This window comes from Argiope bruennichi, chromosome 1 (genome assembly GCF_947563725.1).
Source record: "Argiope bruennichi chromosome 1, qqArgBrue1.1, whole genome shotgun sequence".
NCBI classification, from domain to species: Eukaryota; Metazoa; Arthropoda; class Arachnida; order Araneae; family Araneidae; genus Argiope; species Argiope bruennichi.
In genome coordinates, this window is record NC_079151.1 from 114576233 (window position 1) to 114596532 (window position 20300).

General features: G+C 28.7%; 1 protein-coding gene across 3 annotated transcripts in view; it reads right to left on the minus strand.

Moving 5' to 3' along the window:
• LOC129976761 (cell adhesion molecule DSCAM-like) overlaps positions 1-13130 on the minus strand; it is a 62779-nt gene extending 49649 nt beyond the window's left edge. Inside the window, exons 1-3 of one of the 3 annotated variants that reach the window (XM_056090504.1) lie at positions 12905-13130; positions 11095-11454; positions 1133-1435 (exon numbers count right to left, since the gene is read on the minus strand). In XM_056090504.1, the coding sequence (XP_055946479.1) occupies positions 1133-1435; positions 11095-11188 (397 nt within the window). In that variant the 5' untranslated portion in view covers positions 11189-11454; positions 12905-13130. The remainder of the gene's footprint in view (positions 1-1132; positions 1436-11094; positions 11455-12904) is intronic. The other 2 variants (XM_056090503.1, XM_056090501.1) reach the window with 2 other exon arrangements.
• Positions 13131-20300: the final 7170 nt, after the last annotated feature.

Below are 20300 nucleotides of genomic sequence, written 5' to 3' on the forward strand. Positions count from 1 at the left end.
TAGTGAAACATTTATGCCAGTAAGAAAATACAATTTTGTCTTTAAAACTTTATTTAGTTATCGCAGGCGAAAGGATTTATAGTTGTTTAAGAATTTTTAATCCAAATCTTGCAGTTTAGCTGACTATCTAAGCCAATCTAGACCGCTCCAATCCAGACAGAAGAATGTGAAGGATCAGATGGGATAGATACTTCCCCAAATACTTCTGTAAAAGAGCAGTAAGAAATTCTAAACGCCAATCGTTAATTATAATCAGGGGTGTTTGTGGGACCCCAAAAAATCCCCTGAAACTTTTACGGATTTACTACCGACATTTTGGAGTTTCGAGAAGGGGGGGGGGAGAAATGAAAAATTACAATTATGAAGTATTGAATGACCTAATTATAAAAGTTCAATGAATTACTTTTTTTGCAAAATTAATAACCATTAATTTTGCAAAATTAAGACCTTTGAACCCAGGTCACGTGATCGCACATCTGGCCGAACGAAGTCTCTCCCTTTTTTTTCTGCCGCGCCTACTTGCCGAATGTCCGAGAACCGGGGGAATGAGTCATAACTCGCAATAAGGAAAGAACAAAAAAGAAGTTTTTTCCCCCCTTTTCACGCATTATCACTGCCTTTGGAGAAAGAAAGGAAAAGTTTTCACCACACACACTGACCTTGCGTTTTCTGCTTTCAAAGCAAACAAAATTACCCAGATCAAAATAAATAATTCATTATTATTCCTACTTCCTTTTGAACGACGATCCCCGGAATTTCCGGGTATCGAAGTTCAAAATCCCCGGAATTCCGGGGTTTCCCCGGAGCACAAACACCCCTGTATAATGGAAATGAAGGATTGATGAATTGCCCATATCAAAACTGATAATATGACACTACGAAATAATCACACCAAAGGGGCATTTTTGCATGCATTGAACACTTTAGTGCAGGATTAAAGAAGTTTCATAATATAAGTGAATGACATTAACCATGATCACATTAAGCAGCGGATAGTGTATTCGGTTTTTGTATTTGTGAAAATAAATTCCACTTTCAAACTGTTGTAATGAATAGACTGAATTATCCTTATCATAAATTATTCGATTCTTGATTTACTTTAATTCAAAATTCGTTGAATATCAATACTCACATAGCACCTGCAGGCTGGTCGTTCCTGAATCTCTCCCAGCTGCATTGGCCACAGTGCAGCTGTAGTTGCCAGTGTGCTGCTCTTGCACGTCCTCCACTACCAAGGACGTGGAGAACTCGTCCAGCCTTCGAATCCCAATCTCGGTGGGGCTGGGGGGATTCTCTCGGGGCTCAATCGTTTCCCCGTCTTTCGACCACGTGAAGGTGAGGGGAGGGGAGCCATCGCTCGTGCTGCACGTCACGTGGTATCGCTCCCCCTTCCGCAACTGGGCGATCCTCGACAAGGGCATCAATTTTGGAGGAACTGTAAAGGATAAAATATGTTTAAATAATATTTAGAAACAGCGTATTTATTTACTTACGTACAGCGTATTTATTTACTTACGTACAGCGTATTTATTTATTATACTTATACTTACTTATATATATCATACTTAATTTTTAATGGAAACATGGGCATCGCGAAGGGTAATATGATAATATGAGACCAGAATTCGAAGATTTATTTTGAAATCCCTCTTCTACAGTGCCTTAAATTCGTGGTGATCTTGGCAGATCATTATATGCCGAATAAATTTTGATTCTTTTCAGAGTCTCGACGCATGAGGAGAGCGCCTCTAGCACTGGTGAGAAAAGCCACCATCGGAAAAAATAAATGAAAAGCCATTGTCCTAGGCGTCTTTATTAAGGGGTACTGCAAAGGTAAAGCAGTGGTTTCACTTCATAATTATAAGTTTGATTAAATAGGCGTAATTAGACTGTATACATTTAAACTTATTATGTTGTCTCGTCTAGAACACAAGTAGCACTGATTGACAGCAAATACTGCACGAACCTTTATTTTCACCCCCAAGAGGGTGTAAATGAAATATATTTTAACTTACCATGCTGCTTTGTCTATAACACAAATAGTAATAATTGACAGCAAATGCTGCATGCGTCATTATTTTCACCCCCCAAGAGTGTGTAAATGAAACACTTTTAAAATTGTCATGTTGACTTGTCTAGCATATTAATATCAACTGATTATTTTCTTATTTTGTATTCTTTTTATTTAAAAAAATTCTTTTTAAATCCCAAAATCTCTTTTTAAAATATACATGAATGTTATGGTATACAAATATGTAACAATATTATCGATCTATCTATTATTAGAGTTAAATATAATTTATTCCATTACTTCTACTTCAAAATGAAGTAGAATTTATTTCATTCTAATCGTTTTAAATATGATAATTATTTATTATTGATATCAAATTAAAAAAGTTTGGTTAGATTAATTATTTTTTTTTACTTTTATCAAATTCTTTAATCAAAGAGTTTTTCAAAAGATCAAGCATGATTGAAACGAAAAAAAAATCTTTTATATACAATTTTATACATATATTGCTTTTATTCTGAAATATACTAGAACTTTTAAACGATGGAAATTCAACAAATAAGAAAATTCATTAAACAATCAAAAGAAAATTTGTTTTCGATCGATTAGTAAAATTTTACTACTTTAAACAGTATATTAAAATTATTTCCTTTCACTCAAATATATATAAAAATTTCAAATCTTTTTAAAATTTGAAATTTTATTTACTTTAAATATAGTGACCAATATGAATCCCGTTATTTTTAATTGCAATCGTTTTCAGAATAAAATAACTGAATTTTCTTCAATTTTTATCTCTGATAAAAATAAATCGGCTTATAAAAAATTAACACTAATTACTTAATTTCGGAGCTTATGAGATGCACAGTCATCTTTGTTTATTGATCGTGGCATCAGCATTCTTCCAAAATAAAACTTGCAAAAAAAAAAAAAAATGCGAATATTTTCTTTGTTTTAAACAAAAAGCTCTCCTTAATCTCAAGTTAAAAGAAATAAAGAAATGAAAGATAATTTCCTGAAACCTTTCCTGAAGCAAGATTACATACATACTAAGATTACATTACATTTTACATACATACATATTATATGTAATAGATAATGTAACTGATAGCAGATACTGGTAGAAATTTACTTCTTTTGTATGCATTTTATTATGGATTTTAATAATATATCTTAAACCAAATTGAATTCAAATTATGGTAATGAAAAAGAATTAAAATTACTGAATCAAAATAATTAAACAAAGTTAGTATATTTTTTATAAAAGTATATAAAAAATTTTCAATATACATTAAATAAACTTTACGTTATTCTAACAACTAATAAAAACTGAACTACTGATTCTCTTTCAATGATGAATACATTTTTCAAATTATTAATCTTGTTTTGTGTGCATACAGGCACACTTTCGCCGTACTTCGTTAAGAAAAATGAATCCTTCATCACGTTGTGTCTGATATTGATCTGTTTATATACATAATGAATTTGTTTAATAATTTATCTCTCTGTAATATTCATGGTAAGTGCTTATACACAAATGATTAGAGTTTTCTGGTCACCACGTGATGAATTAAAAATGCGCCGTGCGGATGGATTAAGTTGCGTAATAATCCGTGAAAATCAAAATAAAATATAATGCTTATTATCATTATTTATTTAGTTTAGAAAGAAATGTCAGCGCCATTTCATATTTTAATCATGTGATACATGATACCATAAATGCTCACATAAAAAGTTTCAGTCACTGAAGGAGATTGAGGTTATTCTTATGACGTCATAGTCACATGACATAAATAAATATTAGTGTCACTCAATTTTTTTCATGGTACTGTGGCATCGCTTCATTTTTTTTTTAAGTTCTCGTAAGCAAAGCATACAAACAGAAAGTAATGCAAATGTTAAAAAATAATTCGAACTCGAATTTAACGAATCTCCATATATTATATTTCCTTAAATAAAAAAAACCACGCATTTTTTTTTTTTTTTTTTTTTTTTGGAATCATATCTGCTTGTGAACATGATAAATGAAAAACACTTTGATCTAGGCAGATGAAAATCGGTATGTTGTTTTTACACATAATATGCAGATTTATAACAAATTTTGAAGTTCATGAAGAAGTTTCCACTCATTCCGAATACTCAGTCGGCTGTTTGAATACAAACGAACACAGAAACTATAAAACTTGAAGAGGTGGAAAACATAAATTTGGTACTGTGGCGGATTGAACTAAGCGAGGATAGAACCGGGGACCTTGTGGTTTGCAGCCCAGTAACATGACCACAATTCAAAAGCAATTGCTCGTGTAGTGTAGCTGTTAACTGGGGAGAGTCTGTAGTGAAAGCTTATAAGCCAGTTAACAGCTACGCTACACGGGCAATTGCTTTTGTATTGTGGTCATGCGAACCACAAGGTCCCAGGTTCTCTCCCTACTCATCTGAATCCGCCACAGTACATAGGCTTAGATACTAAAATATAGATCTGTGTCAAATTTAGAACCAAATTCGCCAAGCGGTTGACCTCTTGTATGTCAATACTTTTGAATGTATGTATATGCAATAGTTAAAAATCTTAACAATTTAAATAAATCTCAAAAATGTAAGGATTAAAATAAATTCGATTTATTATATGATTTTGTGGACTGCAATAACAATTCTTTGTCAAATCTGCCTTTCGATTCGTCAGTAAAAGACAAAATGTATATTCAGCTTCTTGTTACTTGTGTACAAGCTGTATGCTAACAATTAATCGCAAAAAAAAATCCACCAAATGATCGCTTGCTAATTAGTTATTTCTTAATTACTATTCACCAGTGGTATGCAATGAATGTACAAATACCGTTTTTCTTTTGTGTACTACAAAGAATGCAATTCTTCTGTACTTGAATCTGAAAATCTGAGCCTTCGTGGCGTTCAAGGTCTTAACCAAGGTCCACAATTTTTATACGAATACGAGGAAGTAAGTTTTATTATGGAGTGTGCGATTAAATTTTGGAGAGATAACTCCCTTTCGTTTCCTTCGTAAAGATGCGCAAAATGTTCCAAAAATAAAATAGTGAGGAGCCTTTGATTTGCATAACACGAACATGGTTTGTTTCCGCTATAAGAAAACATCATTCTTTTTGGCTCTGATGTTTCTCAATGCAAAAAGTCGAACTTAATTTCATGCATTGCAACATGTGCAAAATTTAAAAATAATTTAATGATTTTCATAAATCATAATAAAAAATTACGTTTATTAATTTCTTAACAGCTCCAATTAATTAAAATTTTAATCAATTAACACTAAATTTCCCGCTATCATCATTGCGCTAATATACAAAGAAAAAAAAAAACTACGTAACATGGCCTCATTCCAAAAAAAAATTTGCATTCTAAAATATTGATAAAAATATTCATAAAAATTTGGTATTCCTGCTATTAATTTATTTTTCCCAAGCCATTTGCAAAAAATATATGAATTGCAGGGGTAAGAGAACTTTTGGGAATATAAGATACGTAATTGGGAATATCTCGAACAATATAAACTTCTAAACTTTTTTATATCTTATTATTAATCGCAATGTTTTTTACTAATATGTTTTTTTTTCTAGAAATTGGGAATTCTTTAATGTGTGTCTCAATTTAAGCTTGATTCTACAAAGACAGTGAGCAATTTGGCAAAGTCTTTCACTTTTCAAAGTCATAGATTTCTCATGGCAATTTTTTTTTATAATGCTGGCTATGATTGAAAGTTTAACTTATAGTTTGTTTAAATTTTTTTTTTTTAAGTTTGTTGTTCCAATTCCTTGCATCAAATTTTACACACAGTTATTAAAGAATAGTTTGACAATCCATTATACTTAATTTATTATTATTAATATATGTTTACAATAGTTTCAAAACTGAAATATGTATTGATAGCCATGATTAAATATAAAATGAACTATAGCCTGTTTCGAATATTGCTTGAGAAATCTTTTGTTTCAAACCCATGACAGTTATTAAATAGGTTACAAACAATGATTAAAAACAGACAGATGATTTTGGTTTCATTTATTAAACCTAATTTTCTTGAGTTATATTTTTGAAGCCAATTATAATTGTATGTATTAATGCGATCATTCACTTCAAAGGCTCGACGTTCCGAACATTACATGAACCTAAACGAACTTCCATAAAAAAAATTTAAAAAAAAAAAAACACCAAAAAATAAAAATCATAAATAATGAAAACAAGAAAAAAATGAAATGTGAGATTATCCGAAACTCAACAAAGCTTTTGTAGTCCAGAAATTTGCATACAAGCCGTGGTGACATTCCAAAAATATAATTAGAGAACCGCACTGCATAATTGTTGATAGAATCACATCTTTAATAATTTTTTTAATTATCTAACTTTGAAAATACTTAAGGATTTTTGCACTTGGTGCATCTTTGATGTATACAAAGTTAGGTGCTACTAAATAACTTAGTTATTTAGTAGTATATTCACATGATTACAGAATCTATAGTTATAACTTAAAATGCCACGTCCTAGGTTCTAACACTGAATCATCGAAATTGCACAAATTTCTCTGATACCAAACTTAAAATAAAAAGTTTTAAAAACTCTCTCATTTTGAGAATTTACAAAGAAGGAGGTTTCATAACCAATTTAATTGTTTCTCTTCATTTATTGAGTGATTTTCTTTTTCTTTTCATTATTTCGTGCCCTGATCGGTTCAGTGGTTACCTATAATAGACGCTTGCCATATGTTAGACACAAAAAGGAGGTATTATTTATTTATTTTAGCAACGCAATCGTTTCGTTGCCATTTCTGTATTCCAAAAAAGAGGTTTTTGTGTTTAAATTTTATAAAAAGTTTTTAAAAATTTGTTTGATAAAAAAATATCATCGAATTTTTAAAATCAATCATTATTTTTTAATTCAATTATCGACACTTTTGACATTAAGTGTTATTTGCTTCTTTTTAACTCTTTTATTTAATTTGATTTGTTCCATATTTGATAAAAATGAATTGTAATGAAATGAAATATCGATTTTTCACTCATTTCATTGAGCGCTAGAATTTTGAATTTTTGCTTTTTTGTACAGTTTTGTTCTCAACAGTAATATAATATCTTAATATTTCCCATACTTAATTATCAATTAATTGATTAAGTTAATTAAATTTTCATTCTGTAAGAGGTTTTCATTTAACAATCTTTATTTCAAGTGTCTATAAAATTTATAATAAAGAATGATCATTTAAAAATGAAAGATTAGAACATTATTAAATGAAAAAAAAATCCGATTTGCAATGCATTAATAAAAGTGTGTTTGAAAAAATGATTACTTAAAAACCAGTAATTAAACACAGAAAAATTGATTTCGAAAATCAGTCAAATTTTATAAGATTGAACTACTTATTAAATAGTGAAAAAGTGAAGATTTTTAAATTTAAAAATACCAACTTTTAAAACACTGATAAAAGTATGCTTTTAAAAACTGCTTTTATACAATTTATTTTTGTATAAAAAGAAGTAGAAAGGGGTTAATCTTTATTCTTTGGAAATTAATTTGACTGTAATCAGAAAAAAAATCATTATAAATGCATTGAGTATCAAATATATATTCGTCATATTTTTCAGGATGCTCTAAATATGGAAATAAAAAAATGATTATTTTAATTGAAAAGCTGTAGAATTCTGATACATGTAAAATATATTTTTGAGCGCGCTTTATCGCATATTGCACCATACAAAGGAATTAAAAAGAAATGTTTGCCTGAAATGTTCTCAGAAATGATGTTTGAATATTAATCGATAAGTATCTGAAAAACCTCTGAATTTTTTTTACATCTAAAAGAATGCAAGTACCATTTCATTGTAAAATTGATAATATCCAAGCGAAATTGTTTCCGATTACTATAACTTACTTAAGTAATATTTTTAATCTTAAAGTGAATGAATTTAGATATTTTTTTTTCGCATTTCAATTGACAGTATGAAATGGTTACCTCCTCTCAAATGCGCACAATATAGAAAAATGTCCAAAATAACAATTGCATACATTTTAAACATTTAAATCTTAAAACTTCTGTCTTTCCAATTCGTATCACATTTCATAATTTTATAATATTCTAGCTGATATACCAGGCATTGCTCGGAATAAAGTATATACATGTTTAATATTTTTAATGTAAAAACTAATTTTTTTATAAAATATCATAATATGCAAAGTCCTTATATAATAATAACAATTTTTAAATTAAGATGAGAGTGTCAATTAAATCAGACGATTTTTTTAAAATCCGCCGATAGTTAACTTTTTTCATATTAATAAATAGTATTATTTAATTGTTTCTAATATAAATGAGTAATCGTTTGCTTTTAATGTTTTTTTGGGTAATCGTTTGTTTTTTCTTTTAATGCACCTCCAGAATTTTACTAATGTGTTCTGGCAACATTTATTCTTCTTTATTCTTGTTCTTAAATCAAAAACAAACAAAAAAATATCATTACAGATATTGTACAAATTGTCATTAAAAATAAAAAAATTGCCAAAATTATAGTTCGAATTCGCACTGCGGCCAAACAATGGAGTATCTGTAAATTTTCTTATTTCCGTATCATCTTTATCTATTCAATTATTTATTAAATATTGAAAAATTGCGCGGAAATTAGACTAATATTATTAAAATGGTAAAATTTTAAATTTTAAAATGGAAGCAAAATATTTTCTGTTGAGTAGTTTGTTCCTATGCACATTTTCAGTAAAAGTTTAATTCATTAAATATTTAACTGACATCTGAATTTTGAAAACTTGACAAAATCCGTTCTTGTGTCAAAAAAAATGAATGTACAAAATTTGATTGAATTTGAACCAGTTTTTTCGAAGAGATATAGAGCATATATACATATATAGACACAAACACTTTTATTCATATTAAAACCTACTCCAATACTATTGAACAAAAATTTGATTCACAATAGCTGAGAATCATGAAATTTCAGCATCCATTGAATTATAAATGTGAATTATGAAATTCACATTAACGCATTGCAAAATTTATCTTGCAATTTATTTTATTAGCCACTGGTTAATTGTTCTCCTATTAAATGATTATAAATGAAATATTCTGACTTCATAATTTTTAAAATTTCAAATTCTTTTTTAAACAAAGATTTGAGTGTTATTAAATTTTTTTATATTTTAATAACTACTTTCAAAATTTCCTAAAAATTAAATCGCTAATACAATAATAATAATTGTTAGTATAAATTATTGTTGTTATTAATATAAATTTTAAAAAACTTTAGGACTCTTTCAGAATTAAGGCTTTTAAAAAAATCTAGCAGTTAAACCCTAACTTTTAATGTTGTGATTCTTTTAAACATTACTCATTTTTGTTACTTATTTTAGCATGCGTCTAAAATAAAATTTTAATTATTTCCCCTTTTTCTGATCAACAATATCCCTGGCATGGTTCTAATTGATAATCATAATTGAATAGCATATCTAAATACCCTTGAAAAATATCCCAGCAACAATTTTTATAAATGACAGCATAGTAAAAGATACATAAAAGATTTTCATGATATTAAACACCATTCCCATCTTCTTCAAGAGAAATTTAAGAATATAATAAGTTGGAATACTACCATTAAAAGACGAATAACAAAATCAGAAATAACCTTTTGTTCTAAATATTCAACTATAAACAAGTGATTTAGCGGTATAATTTTTTATTGCTATTTCTAGTGCTTCACAAACTTTCAAAGTAAATAGCATATATGCCACTTTCTCAAATAAATAAATTAGTGCATCCTACTTATGCAAATACGACTTCGAAGCTTGTTTGCTATCCTTGCAGTTGAAGCAAGGTAAATGTCATCTTATCGGAACCTTTCCCATTGTTTAGCTTTTTGAGCCTGTTTAGGGCTTCACTGCTAATACACTCATTTTGCTACAAAGCAGAATTTAACGATTGGAAGGAAATGTATTGGTAATTAGCGTTAATTACTTATTTTAAATCAATAACTGTCATTATTGAAAAGCATATTCGCTATTTGAGCAGAAATATGTATGAATTTCATTACTCTTAGATAAATACGCTGTATTTTTTTTTTTTTGCGAAGTATGTATGAATTTCATGAATATGTATGAATTTCATTACTTTTTAGATAAATACACTGTATTTCTTTTTTGCGAAGTATGTATGAATTTCATGAATATGTATGAATTTCATTACTCTTAGATAAATACGCTGTATTTTTTTTTACGAAGTTAATACGATTGTTTGATTTTTTTTTTTTTTTTTTTTTTTTTGACGGAAGGACAAACGTTAATGTGACTTATGATGTATTTATATTTAAGTAAAAATATTTTTGTTAAGCAGAATTTGATATATAATTTTTATTAATCACTCTTGCTTTATAATAAAATATTTATTTTGGTAACTTACCCAGAATAGGAACGGTTTTTTTTCCTTATAAATAGCAAATTCTAAGTTATTATTAATGTTTTTTTTTTGTTTTTTTTTGTAAAAACCGTTGAATTTATTTGCTTTCTTTAAAAAAAAATTGGGAAAAATATAGAAACAAATAAACGAGTAATAGAATGGAAAAAAATCAAGGTAATTATCATACAAATATTTATTTTCATCAATCTATAAAAAAATTGCCATCAGATTACTGAATGTAACATGTGGAAATGGTTCATAACACAAACAACCGGAAACAAAACTTTCATGTGCCATTCTTTTCCAAAATCACTTCTGATTCTTTGATTTAAAATTTCATCGAAAAAAATCTATTATTAATCAGCATTTGATCTGAGACGATAAACAAATAGTGTAGAACATTTTTATACTATATTTCATTGAAGGAACATACTAAAATGTGAATGTCAGGTCTCTTAGAAAAAGCATCAAAAAACATTTTCAAAAGAAACGGTAGAATTTCAAAAAAAGAAAAAATTTAAGTCTCTTCATGAACAATAATTTTAAGATGGGATTATTAATAATCACAGCATAATTACAGTATCTAATAAGCTTCAAATGAAAGACCCACAGCATGGTCATTCACCTTCAATGTTCTGAATACAAAAGAGAGAAGACTTACCCAAAGTAGCAGCCATAGAAGCTGCAGCTATGCCCATCATGGAAAAGATAATTCCAGATGAATAAATCAATATCGGGCGCCTCAAATTCATCATGATTTGTTTCTCAAAATCCTAAGTGGTACAACGTGGCATTTGTCTTTGAAAATCGTTCAGACGCTCCGACACACATTTTTCCGGCATCAAACCATTTTTGAAATCCATGTTAGCATTCTGTAGAGAGAGTATCTTCCGTCGCTACTATGAGTCAGCAGGGTTGTTCGATATTCGGAAACTTACACCCTCCTCCCTGGTCTCTGAAATGGACAAAGATCGGCAGTGCAGAGGGTTGCCAAAATTGGCGCTCATTTCTCATTGGTGCCCTGTAATGTTTCAGAGGTGCATCTCAGACTCCATTCATGATAAAATATAGAATAAAAGATGAATTATGGGATAACCAGCAGTTATTGATTGAATGATAATTCTTTGTTTTTATGATATATATTATGTGCAATCAAACACTTTTGAATTGTATGTGAGCTTTTAAAATAACTGCGGATTTTTTTCTTCTTATAAATAAAACAATTGCATCAGAAAAAATTCCTGATAAAAAGATGCACTGGCAGAAATCATAAAAAATATTGCAATAAAGGACAGAAAACAGACTTTTACAAGTATTTGTATAGTAATGACACATTAAGTGATATGACTACATTTGTAAATCACATTATATTTCTTTTACTATTTCTCATGTTTTATATGAAAAAAATAATTTCTGAAAAATAAAGGGAAAAATTCTGCTATATAAAAATTTTGTATGAGCTTTAATGAATATTTTTTTAATAAAACACTAATTAACAAATCAAAATATTTTTTTAAAAAAAATAAGATAAAATAGTTAAATCACCACTTTTTATTTTATTTATTTATTTATTTTTGCGGCAGAATGTCTCCCGAAATTCTGAGGAAAGAATATCTAAAGAATGGTTACGTAAATTTTCAGTTTTTTTTTTTTTTTTTTTTTTTTTTTTTGAAATACAAAGAGGCTTTATTATTGTTGCCTATTTAATATTTCCGTCTGCAAAATGTATATACTAATTCGAAAACTGTATGTACTCTCAAAGTGTATATTCTTATTCAAAAACTTAAGCACATAGAATAAATATTGTTATCTTTACTACATATTTAAAATTTACATTTCTGCTTTAAATTACAAAACGTTTTTTATAAATGGCTCATACCTTATCCATATTTTTTATAATGCAAATTCCCGTATATTAATACTAAAAATGAATGAGGCTCGTATCTTATCCAATGTCTTTTATAATACAAATCCTCGCATATTAATACTAAAAATGAATGGTTTTGAATACAAATACCCAAGGAATAACTTTAACAGAAGTTTGCTTTATAAGTATCTTTTGAATTTACTTAATTTATTGACACAAACTTTTACATAATTTACCTGAGGTTTTCTTTTAAAATCTTAATGCAATTTAAATAATCCACTAGATATACAGTTTTTCAAGATTGACATTTCGTTATCTTTAAAGTAAATTATTTTATTTTATACAGAATCGCATTTTCCCATTTATTAATGTATATTGAAACTCTTTTAGATATAAATTTGAAAATGGCTTAAAATGGTAGAAAAACATGGATGAATAGCAATACGAAATTTTGACAATGACTTTATGGTATTATAGTGTCTTACGGTTTAAAAAAAAAAGTTTTTTATTTTAGTTTTATTATTAAAAAATGAAGAATATTGATAAAAAATTTTAAAAATTATCAATGAAAATCGATCATAAATCTTTCTATTTATAGACTCACTGAATGATACCTAGTAGAGACATCCAAAATGAATTTTAATTGCTCAAAGCCGAACATTTTTCATCGCCAATATGCGCCAACTTTTGCCTTGCTATGGATGACATCGACGGATCCACATCAACCACAAGGGGTGGAAGCGGTGGAAAATCCGACGGGGGAAGCATGACGGGAAAAAATACGCCACCCCCTAACTATCGATCGAACACTGGATCACCCTCCGACCCTCTTACCCTTCTCCAGGGGAGCCACATCTATTCGATCGTCTGAAGAGGGAGCTCACCGTTCATTCACACCAGGAACGGTTCTGTCTGAGAGTGAGGCTTTCAAATGCGACGTCTTCTATGGATAAAGACGGAAGTTCTTAACTAATGAAGAGATTAATGAGGCTCTCAAGAACTCGTCACTGGGTCAGTTGACAGGAAGTGTTAGTTCAAAGATCACAAAAATCAAGGTGAAGGGTGGGTGGGAAAATGCAGGCTTCTTACGTTCAGGCACTTTTTAATCTAGACAACACCCTTCTTCTTACGCGGCTGTACTTATTTTTGGAGTCTAAAAGAGAAGATAGATTTCTTATGGAATGTTCCATTCGCTATTCCTTTTCTATGAGGATTGAAATTTGAAATTTTATTTTAAGGAAAACTTTCCCCTTCTTTTCCTTTTGTGATTTCTAAAAAAGAATAATAATATCAATAAAAAATTAAGAATCGATTGGCAGTAGAATAAAAAAACCCGGCTAGAAATAAATTTCTATAAATTTTAAAATGTGCATTATATATTGTTAAAATATCACAACACCCACATCAATCTCATCTTTACCCATATCAATCTTATCACCGCATCTTTATGAAAAATATTATTATGTTAAAACTGAAAGGAGTTGCCATTCTCTGATTCGAAACTCTTTAATAGATGAAGATTTATATTTTATTCTTTTATCTTTACTTCATTTTTCAAAATTTATGCTTCATTATACACTGTCTAAGAAAAATTGAATACACTGTCTACACTGCTATTATACGCTCTCTAAGAAATGTATTTAATATTTCCCAAAATGCATGTGTATAAATAAAGGAAATAAAACAATGAAAGTATTGGTATAAAATATACTTAAAATATTTTTAATGTATTGTAATTAGAAAAAAAGTAGTAACAATAAATGGCTTTTCCTTACAAATTTAGAAAAAAAAATTAGTATTAATAAAGAGACTTAAATTTTTATGTTAGTGGAAAATCGATCCTCGTGCAATCATATATTTCGAAATTTTTTAAGTAAAAGGTTGAAAGATTTTTAATTAAAAATCTAAATAAAATTTATAAATCTCTTTCTTAGGGAGCAACTACAAAATAAGAAATAACTAGGAGGGAAATTCTATAGAGCATGAACAACGATTTTTTTTATCAAGTATATTTCATCACGCAGTTCATAGATTCTATATGAATCGTTAAACATTATTATACTAAAAAAATTTAATCTAATTATTACATTAAGGCACTTGCGTCATCAATAGGTAAAGAGAGAACTTAATTTTCATGTACATTTCGAGGTACTCCTGAACAAAGTATGCTTTATATATATATATATATATATATATATATATATATATATATATAGCCAGTCAATCGCTTACTTTTATGCAATGAGAAGTAAAAAAAAACTAAATGCTGAACTTTTTTGGAGGAATACAAGTATTATGCCATGCACCAAATAAGATATTTTTATAATAAAGGAATTATTTGCATTTCTTCTTGATTTGTTTGAATTTTCATTGTTTGATTTTTCAATGTATAAAAACCAAGTTAAAGAAAAGTTGATGTGATTGGGTGTTAAAAGTAGCGCAGAAGTGATTTTTTGGAAATTTTTAAGAAAATAATAAAAATAAATTCCTTCACCCTCCGCCAAAAAAAAAAAAAAAAAAAAAAAAAGGTGGCATTTTGGCAAGGCTATGAACAACATGAGTGCTCAGATTGTTATTTTCAGTGTGTAAGTGAAGAAAAATGCTTAGTTTAAAAAAAAAAGTTTAGCAAGTGAAGAAAACTGAATATACATTTCGGATGACTTTTTTTTCTGATAGATTAAAGCCGAAATTTATTTACCAAAACCAAACCTACCAATTGAAAAATATTAATAACAAGAACACATATTAAACTTCATTTATTCAAGACTTTTCTTTTTTAATTAATTCAGTTTATCATACAGACCGACAGGTTGTCAATACTACAATAGATTGGGTTCAAAATGATATAAAATTTTACATTTTAGATGCTAAATTTGTGAACCAAATTTTACTTATCTAACTCTTTACATTTCACATTTATCATGTTCAGATGAACTCAAATAGCCGGATAGACAGATTTTTCCTCTGCATGAATTTTATTCAAAATATGATATAAATTGATACGTGCAAAGACCACACATCAAAACACATCTACTTAGCACAAGCCTTTTTTTTTTTTTTTTTTTTTTTTTTTTTTTGTTATCGTGTTTATAGAGAAGCAATTCGACCGAAGACATAATTCCACGATTATATATATATATATATATCAGGGAGGTTTGAAATGTAGAAATCGAAAAAAAATATCTCATGTTCGATTTTTTTTTTCAATTACAGTACTTTTACACTTCTTTTACGAGAAAGTAAAAATATTTATTTGTTATAAATATTTAAGTTCCTTTAATTTTTCATGTTTCTTCTTAAATCCTTTCAAATCCATCCAGAATTTTTACTTTACTGTAGATAAATTTCAATTTTTGTTCTTGAAATATCACTAAGTATATGCTAGGGCAATGTTGGTAAAATAATTAGATATGTACAGAAAAAAAAAGTCAAGAAATAATTACATTGGAATATATATATATATATATGTGTGAAGAAAAATTATGTTAGGAAAGAAATATAAATCATAATTATTAAAAATAACTGATAGATAATTCATATTGAAAATGCTATTATTTTATTGTACATTTATTTAAGTGCATCGATTTTAAATGTTTTGTAAGATTTTTTGTTAAAATTTATTTGATTCATGTTTTCATATAAATTGATTTATAATAGTGTTTTAGTAGATTTTGTAGCAGATATACGAATTCTTAGAAATATATCTATTAATTTTTTTAGTTGTTTCTTTTGTCCGAAATATCAAATTTTAAATTGTTTTATCTTTCAGTAATTAAATGTATTTATTACTGATTTTGATAATGAAAAATATAATTATTCGAATTTTCAGTATGGAGAACCGCATTTTTTTAACAGATCTCCGTAATTATGATCAATTATGGAAGTCCGTTAAAAATGATCAATGATTTTTACCATAGCTTCCGTTTCTTCAATTGGTAGTCTATGTATTAATTTTTGACAAGATTTTACTTTCTCTTCAGTGGCTCCCGCCATTGGAAATAAGACAGAACATTAAATCGTTGTTTATAAAAAGAGTCAATTAATAAAAACTCGAATCAATGTGAATATTAGTGTCATATTTTTATTAAATATTTATCAAAAGTTCAATTAATTTTTTTTTGTATTCAATATTGTTGATATACAACTGAAACAAATGCATTTACGTCCGAGTCACCAATGTGCAAATTTGAGGTTCGAACTCGCAAAGTTTGGGTTCATAGCCCTAGTAACAAAGCCCCTAGACAAAAGTGCAGTCTCATTTCCGGAGGTTGTTATATGGCTTATGAAGTTACCACAACAATATCATCGACGCAGCAGAAATAATTACGTATATCAATATATTCTGGGAGTAAATGCTATACATATACTGAGAAACTCAATTTTTTCAGTTATATGGATGATGTTTTAAAACACAATAACTCTTTTCCCCTTATCTTTTGACTTGGTTACTTTTAGCTGAATATAGACTATATAATAAACAGCAGTGTAGTTGTAACTTTATGAAGTGTGCTAAAGAAAATATCCACATTGATCTTTTCATTTAGGTTCAGTTATCTATTTATTTTTGTATTATTTTTTTCCTCCCTTATATTTAAATTCATTAAAGACAAATTATCCTATAATAAAATCCAAAATTTAAATTCATTCGCAGAATTTGAATCTGTTTTTAAAGGAATTTAATTTTTTTTTGGTACTCAAGCTCGTTAATTCACAAATTATCGTAAATAAAATATTTCTTTTTGGCAATACCACCGAAAGACGCCAAAATTTATAACTTGACACATTGTAAACGTCCAGTGCTATTCTCTCATTATTTTCAAATTTCTTTTAACGCAGCGCAAAGATGACAAAATTCTAAAATCGATTAACAGATTTTTTCTTCGGTATCACTTGATTCTAGGCATAGATTGCATAGGAATTTTCTTCATGTTTAAACAGCTCTCTGGGTGAGTATTTTCAATGATCATTTCTAGCTTGAACAAAATGAGGTGCTTTAGAAAATCAGAAATTTCAAAACAATTCATCTTAATCTATCTTTATAAGGCATATCCGGAGTTGTTTATTGTGATTCGATTTTCTTAAACATATTAATAATTCCCATTTTCCCCATCAAACATCAAGTTAATTGTACTTTTGATACGTCTATGCAAACGCAACCATAAATATACCTTGTAGTAGAAAATATACTGGTTTTGCATCTAGAAGTAGTGTGAGCTTATTCGTTTTTCTGCTAAATAATAGAAGAAATTTTCTATTCGAAAGGAAGTTCTACTTAGTATCTCCACAACCTACTTCAATAGCAACCCTGCAAATCACGAAAGAAAGTTTTAAAGTAAACTTACCAAGTAAAGATTAGTGGTAGAGATATCCTCGAAACGTTTTCTATCCTCTCTAAATCTATATCATAAACCGCATGAGAACAATTATTATGAAAGAGCCTTTAGCATGCGATCTTCATCGATTTTTATTTTGATGATTAAAAGCTGGGTTCCTGTTAATATTGCCGCATTGAAAACAGGCAGTCGACTCTCCATGGCCGAATGGTCATAGCACTGTTCTCATAATCAAGAAATCACACGTTCGAATACCGCTAGAGGCATTGTGATTCACAGTTTGCGTACGTATTGAATTCCTTCATTTCATGTTCCAGAAGATTCTGAACCTTTCTTTAGTTTACAAGAGTTAGTGTTCTGGACTTTTCTTACTGTCTCCAGAAAAGTATTCTAGAACTTTCCCTGCTAGTATAAAAGCAGAAGATTTGTCAGTCACTGTGTCTTAAGTTCAGAGTTGAGTTAATAAATTGGTTTAGTTCTACTTCTTGTGTGTGTCATTAAGTTCCACACTAGAGTACCTCCGTGATAATATACAAACACCAGAAAACGAATGTGCAATTTGAAAGCCTTTTTTCGACTGATTGAAATCAAAATTTGACAGACTTTCATTTGTAGTCACAAAATTGCATATCAGATTTCATTTATCTCAGTTATTTCGTTTTTGAGTTACCGCGTTTACGTCCATTCAAAAGTGCAGACAACAAATAGTAACTATTGCGGATTTGATGTTCTTTAATTACTACTGATCAACAAAAAAGAATCCACATACCTTTCTGCTGAACAAAGTTCGAACCAAAGTGTCCGGGATAGAGCTTGCCTACACTAAAAATATCCAATAACTTCTCTACTGACCACATGACAAAAGCAGTGAGGATGTTTTCTTTAACATTTTAACATTTTTAATGCAGATTATTAAAATACAAGCACTCCTTTAGGAGTTCTAATCGACAACTAGTTAATTCCAAAAAAAAAAAAAACCAATATAATAATGATCCCTTCTGGCGCCACCAGACCGGAAATGAACAGATGCATCATATAAAAAAAATAAAAGCAAATAGAAAAAAGGAATTACAGGAAACTATGAAAAAAAAATCAAGTTTGTTTTTTTCCCGTTGAAACAGTAACCTTGAAGGACTTGATTCGAAATCTGATATTGGTCTATATTTTAGATGTAAAATCTATGCACCAAATTTGATTCATTTAACTCTTTTCGCTTGGAAGTTATCGTGTTACTTTGTATACTGACAGTTGAACAGATAAATTGCATCTAAATGGATTTCTTTTCACATGCTTCTTACGGCACTTAGACAAGCCCGCTGTTACAAAGACAGGAATTTAAGCCGATAGGGGGTGCGTCACTTTTTTTAGTAGCGCCAACTAAGGCCAAGAGTACGACTTTGCCACTCACACTTCACTCATTCGCTGGCACAACCCCTGTTTACAGAAGGGCACATTCACACAACTCACAGATAGAACAGAAGAATCACTAGGGGTGAACCGGGACTCGAACCCAGGAGGCCCAGATCACGGGGAAGGCGCCTGCTCGTTTCACATTTAATAAGGATCTGCAAATTAAATGCAAAAACCATATACTAAACTCCACCTCTATAGTTAAAAGAAGTTTTCACTTATTGACATCAATAGATAGATATAAATCCAAAAATGTGTTTTTCGGGTTTAGAGAGATCTAAAATTTGAAAATTCATCAAAATTCCGATTTCGAATATTTTGACAATGACAATACATTCTCTTTGTACTCTTCGTATGCAAGAAAGTAAAGAGACATTTTATTAAGTTCTTAATTCCACAAATTATATTCCATATAAATTTTTTCTTCAGTCGCTATAAAGTAAAATGAATGATAAAGAATGGATTATTTAAAGCTCATAAATGCTGTTTAATTTTATATAGAAACCTTTGAAAATAGTCTAGTTCCTAAATACAGATTACAGAGCATTAAGTCATCGAATTCTAATGAAATTTCATTAGATGAATTTATTACATGGATACGACAACATATGAAATTAGTATCAAGAAAAATTTAAAAAGGAATCAAGACAAATATTATTCTTTCAAAATTTTATTACGAAAAGAAAAACTTTAATCTACAATAATTTATCATTTTACAATCACAACATATTTTATCAATTTTTACATTAAAATTCACTTTAAATAGAGGTCAACAACAACATCATTTATTCCTACCAGAATTCACAAATTTATGTTTCTGCACATTTTGTACTGTCGTCAACAAGCATAAAACCTGTATTTGCATTTATACACGTAAATTGACTTTGGCAACAAATTTATGGACTTCTTCAAATTCGATACAACAAATGCCATGAAAACCATGTTTTTACAGTACACTTTATACAATATTTAAATAATATATTTATACATCATATGCTACATATCATAGTTTAATACAATCAACCGCCAAAGAATCAAATATTGCTTATACGACGTGGAAAATCCAAATGTTATCTCCAATGTAATTGATATTTTAAACCTACTGTATGCGAAAAACCTATTAAACCTTTTGTATCGTATTGTACTGAAAGAAAAAAAAATTAAAAAATTTGTTTCGATGGAATATTATTATTATTTCATTTGCACTTTATTTGTTATTTTAAACATGATGCATCAAGTTTTTTTTTTACATAATTG